This window comes from Montipora capricornis, chromosome 8 (genome assembly GCF_036669925.1).
Source record: "Montipora capricornis isolate CH-2021 chromosome 8, ASM3666992v2, whole genome shotgun sequence".
NCBI classification, from domain to species: domain Eukaryota; kingdom Metazoa; phylum Cnidaria; class Anthozoa; order Scleractinia; family Acroporidae; genus Montipora; species Montipora capricornis.
This window is the reverse complement of record NC_090890.1, coordinates 20,841,323-20,847,322: the sequence shown is the minus strand read 5'-3', so window position 1 is coordinate 20,847,322 and position 6,000 is coordinate 20,841,323. Positions and strand designations below refer to the sequence as shown.

The 6,000-nt window shown below is 39.0% G+C and overlaps 1 protein-coding gene across 3 annotated transcripts in view; it reads right to left on the bottom strand.

Annotated features, from left to right (window-relative positions):
• LOC138013560 (uncharacterized) overlaps positions 1-6,000 on the bottom strand; it is a 60,797-nt gene that overhangs the window by 34,648 nt on the left and 20,149 nt on the right. Inside the window, exon 5 of one of the 3 annotated variants that reach the window (XM_068860668.1) lies at positions 1,281-1,594. The exons of the other annotated variants lie outside the window; for them this stretch is intronic. Coding sequence (XP_068716769.1) covers positions 1,281-1,594 — 314 coding nt within the window. The remainder of the gene's footprint in view (positions 1-1,280; positions 1,595-6,000) is intronic. 3 annotated transcript variants of the gene reach the window in all.

Here is a 6,000-nt window from a genome sequence, read left to right as displayed (position 1 = left end):
CTTTAAATGAAACTTGGTTGCCGTCTCCATCGTGTTAATTCCAGGCCCCAGGGCCCGGTTGTTCAAAAGCCGATTAACGCCAATCCCAGATTAAAAATTAACCAAGGAGTTTATTTTTCTACTCCCAAAACTTTACATTAGAAGAAGTCAATCTTCAAAAACAAAAATAGGCAAAAGAAACTGTTGTGGAACTGATTCAGTATTGTGTAGACTGATCGTTGTGTACAATAGGCCATTTCCGAGTTCATGTCTGCCTCCTCTTCAAAGCAAGTCTAAGTGCGAAGTATTTCTTATGTAAATTAGTTTTCATTCGTATGTAAAGTAGAACTTATTACCATCACAAAAACTTTGCACTTAGACTCGCTTTGAAGAGGAGGCAGTCATGAACTCGGAAATGGTCTATTGTGTACAACTTTGATCCTTTGTTCGATTGAATAGGACCTTAATTACTTTGTTACCCCTGTATTCCTTTAGGATTTAAGAATATGTATATATCTATTGCTTTTCGCTCTATGTAAAAGGTTGGATGTTGAATGTTGGATGTTTCCCATTTAAATTAAACTGTGTTTGTAGAATCATTGTGAGGTGAAGAACACAACAGAAACTTTCACCAAAAAGATGAAAACATAAACGTTTACGCTAATCCTGTATTAAGTTAATTGGCTTTCGAAGAACAGGGCCCATTTGTTCAAACGATGGATAGCGCTATCCGCTGGATAAATTACTATCCAGCGGCTAATTCGTAGTGAAGCCAATTGGGTCATCCAATGGATAGTTTTGAACAACTGGGGCCAGATGGATTTATTGTGACACAGATGGTTGAGGAGTAAAGCACTGTTGTCAGCCTAGTCCTGTTAAAGCCTAGACTTTTGAAGGCTTCTTTTTAGTTTCATAGGTATTTAAGTTGCTCTCTTAACTGTTATGAGAACTTCCACTTAAAAACAACACAATCCGCAGTTCAAAGTGTAAGACGTATTTCACAACCACTCGGCATGCCCAGTAGATACTGCAATACCACTTCACTGGGAATAAAGTAAGTGCCAAAAGTAACATGTCTCTCAATGTTTTTAGACATCATCAAGACAGATCCACCTCTAAGGTACTGAAGCGTGCATGCACGAGATTTCTTATTCACGGCCTAACCAACATGGTCTGTCAGTTCTGAAGGTCTTCGGGTTTGGGTATTTTATGTGCGCCGATAAAAAATATTCAATTTTGAACACACGATGAATTCTCTCCTTTTTATCATTTAGACAAAACCTTTTGCTTAAAACACAAACCTTAGTGTTTGGGGGTTTTAAAATAGATCCTCTCCTCCGTACAACGTAACCAGGAAACACAACATTCTCAGAGTTTTCTCTTCCCGATTCTTCGATGACAGACGGCTCACGATCTGGCACTGTCACTTCCGACGATTTCATTTTGAATGAATTCAAGGGGTCACCGATGTATGTGTCCGGTGGTGAGGATTCAGAAGAGAAGTGCTCCGAGACTTCACAGGAACTATGAGATTCTGCCCTTAGGTCAGTGCTGGCAGGTCGAAATGGCTGAAGCAGGGCAGTCGGCCGAAATGGGATGTTTGCTTCCGCATTGACTGCAAAGGCAGGACAAAAATTGTTAGGCGTTGACAGCTGAAAAGTACTTAACACAGCTCTAACATAACGGGTACCAAGGAAAATATCGGGGTTATTATTACCATTCTTAGCTGATGCAAACCCCAGATTTACATTAAAAAATCTTGCTTAAATTCCTAGCACCTTGAACACACAACTTAGTCAGAAAAGCCGGTTAATGAGCAACCGCTATCTGCTTAACACAACAGTGACTGAAAACCAAAAGCCAGTTCTTTAAAGGCTCACCATCAATTCAATCCTTACCCTGTGCTTGGCATCAGTTTCTAAAAATCCACAAAACATTTTGGGACAAAAAGGATATTTGAAAACTTCTACTCGAGAAGTTAAAGGGCTTTTAAAAAACAGAATCCAGAACACATTAGTAAGTAAACTTGCTTCTGGTCAGCGTAGCTGGAGGTAGTTAAACGATTTCGCGTTCGTGATAAGAAACAAGCACGTGAAAGGGTAAATGGATCGAGGACAAATGAGAAAATGAGGGAGTGACTCACGGAAACAAAGAGAGAAAAACCACCTGCAATCAACCCCGACGGAGCGAACGGCCGTCCTGATTGGTTGATATTAAAACCATGCCTCTAAAGGCTAACAATCCGAGCACGAAAAAAAAAAAAGGGAAAATGACATAACATCCGAAAAAAGAATCATTACAGGATCTAACACTTGGGTTTTCCGCTGCTTCTCTGATTTTTTGCTTCTGACTGGTTTATCATGCCACCTGCCCTGGCTAGGTTTTAATAAAATGGCACAGATGGGACAGACTTTGCCACGGTTGTCCGCGTTTGGGTAGCACTTTTTAGAATCTGCGAATGCTTTTGCTCTTAAATGAACTCCCTGTTTCTGCACTTCAAGCGTCAGTCAGTAACAAAAGCACTATTCACTCAAGAGGAAGAAAATAAAGTAATGAAAGTACATTTTGAAAAGACGAAAAACAGGCTGGCGCTAGAACGTTTCTCTAAAAAAAAGAAAACGTTAAAAAAAAATTGCTCTATCAGATTTAACCACAGCGTACAAAAGAAAACCAAACAATGTATCAAAGGTTGATTCTCAGCTGGATTGCCATGTGTAAGTAATGACAAAGTTACTTCCTAAGTCATGTGTGACAAAGTCTTTAGGTCACACCACTATTTTTGTAGAGGGTCAAACTACATATCATATGAAAGCTAATGGATTGAATTATTTGTATAAAGTTTTTTGGTATTTAATATTGCCTTTTAGTTTTAAGGCCTCAAACTCAGAACGAACAAGTCTGCTGCAGAAGCTCCTGCCCCTTCACTTTATTGCCAAAATAACTGCACTTTGTTGCATCTTAGTCACAGATGAATGCACTTCAAAAACGTGTGAGGAATTTTTGATATGTTAAGAATGGAAGGACATCACACATCAAAGTCAAAACTCTCACCTCATACTTCATTTGGACAGAAAATGTGCCTTAAAACCAGTCTCCGAAGACAAACGAAAAATTCCTCACCATTGCCTGCGTGCGGTGGGGAAAATTGAACCAGAAATGTCAGGTTTCAAATGATTTTTTTTTCGGGCGCCAAAGTCGCTAACACTATAAAACATGTGTTTGGACGAGATGGAAGTGTTTAAAGAGATGTAGCATTTGTGAGCGATTGGCTTACAAAAAGGTCTTGAAAAGGTCTTCATTAAAGACGGCAGCAACCGACGACGATAGTTCTTCAGTAGGGTATGACAGAGAAATCTGACGATAGGGTAGGGCATTTCAACACCATTTTGGCCCAAGGGGGCCGGAATTTGAACGATCCAATCTTCAAAAGGTCAAATACCGGGGGGAGGGGGGGGGGGGTGGGGAATGTTTAAATTTCGAGTTGATCGGCGCATAACTTCCAATAAATTGTCAATAAATAAAATAACACGAAAACCCACAAAGAAAAATTAACCAATTTTAACGATCTTTTTCGGGGTTTTGTCAGCCATGAAATCACTTTCTGAAATGTCTAGAGCAACAGACAAAGTCGATGTTTTGTATTTCGAGGGAGCTGCATGCATGGGCTACTGCAGCCATGCAGTAAGAAGATACGTAAGAATCATCGTGAATCTACTCTTAAACGGCTTATGGATTAATCAAAAATGCTGTCCTGGCAAAATAAGATCACAAAGTGTCTTTGGGCCTATCTGGCATCATCATACAGAAGCTACAGCCGACGAAAAGCTGATTTCTTCATATTTGCCTTTTAGAACCGAGAATCGTTCAAGGGCTGAAAATGTCAAAATTTGCATGAATGACTCTCAGGAAACCCATATAATTTTCCAGTCATTACCTGCAAGCGTACCATCCCAACAATGCCCTTTGTATCCTGTAACAAAGCGCACTGGATCTCGACTATTCTGTGTGATCAACGGTAAATACAAAAGTTTTCATTTAAAAACAAATGGTTTGCATCCCACATATGATATTATCCGAACTCTGTTGCTACATTCAACTATTTAGTGCTCACTATCTTATTAAGTGAGAATCTACATCCTCTTCCCAGTCCTGAATCTGGAAATCACAAATGGATCCCAGTACGGTTAACAAATCGACTTAATCAACGACGAAATAACATGGAGATAAATCACCAAGATTTCACTGATATACTTTTTCACGAAAACAATAACAATTGCAACAAAGTCTACTACTCATGTGTCTTTGGAACTGTCAATATATCCGCAACAAAACAGCTACGTTTCATGATTATTTATGCGAAAAGAGAGTTGATTTGTGTGCCCTAACTGAGACTTGGTTGTCAGCAAATGATGCAGCTTTTAAGGCTGAATGCTTGGCTGCGGATATAAAATCTATGATTACCCACATACTTCTAGAGGAGGAGGTAGTATTGCTTTGGTTGCTAGAGAGGGGCTGCTTGTATCGTTAGGAAAAACAGACCCCATGCCGTCCTTTGAATTTGTTGAACTTGAGGTTCGCTGGGACTCGTTTAAAATAAGATTGGTGATTATATTTATTGCATCACGCATTCTTCAACACACCATGTCACGGTGTCTACCTTTCTGAATGAATTTGCTAATTATTTGGAGTCCATTGTACTGTCAACTAGCTGAACCTCTCTTGATAACTGGTCACATGAATATTCATGTGGATGTAAACAATAATGCTGAAGATGTGAAGTTTATAGATCTGTTGGAATAGACCAATTCGGCTAACTCAATGTTGTACCCAATTCAAATCCTCTGGGAATAAAACGTTTTGTTCCAAGATTTCCATATCACTTAAATGTGAATGCTTCATTGTCATGCAAATTCCACACACAAAGAATCTTAACCCCGAGAGATTTGAATTGGGTACAACATTGAGTTAGCCGAATTGGTCTATTGATGGTGCTAAATGTGTAAAAACACCAACAAATGAATCGGGTCACACTTTCGATTTAATAATAACTTGTGAATTAGACAATATAGTTCTGACCACGCCAATCTCGGACTGCTTTATGTCAGACCATTGCATGGTATTATGCAAGGCGACGGGATAGAAAGCCACTGTTATTGACGAGAGAAGTGCGATATAAGAAAATTAAGTCCATTCATACTGAGTTTTTCAAGAGGGATATTAGATCGGCCACACTGCCTGTAACCACCAGAAGCTATTAATGATCTAATGACTTGCTATAATTCTACCTTGTCGGATTTACTCGATAAACACGCTCCTTTAATTAGTACGACCATAACTGTGCACCTTTGTGTTCCGTGGTTCAATGATGAAATTAAGACGGCAAAACAACTATCTTGAAAACGTGAGCATGTATGGAGAAGAAAACGTCTTTCATCAGATAAAGAGTTACTTGTCAAAGCTACTAACCGTACTGTTCACCTAATTGACCAAGCTAGACGTAATTATTACAAACGTTTATTGATAAGAACAGCGATAACCAAAGGAAGCTATTTAAAACTGCCAGTACTCTTCTTGGTGGTTATTCAGATGAAGAGTATCCCCCACGTAATGACTCCCTCTCTATGGCCAATGACTTTGGATAAACTTGAATGAGAATTTCCGCAGCGTGATAATACAAAAGGTTAAACAAATTAAAAAATAATGACTAATGATTTGAGAACGCGGTTAAATATGGTTAAGAGCTCCCACAATGTCCTTTTTGGTTATTAATTTTGCTACCTATTAAACTATGGCTTAATGCATGTACTACTTTTATGACTGAGATAATTTATTGAGCAATTGGGTAAAGGCAGAAACCCATAAGAGTTGAAACGTGTAACGCACGTTCACAGCTTCCGAATATTCAGTGCGAACTGATTGGTTGAATGTTTCAGTGCTAAGTACCATATTTGGAAAGCCCTCGCTCTTGTTGTTCCAAATATGGTACTTAGCAAATTGAATATTCAGAAGCTTGTTTCCCAG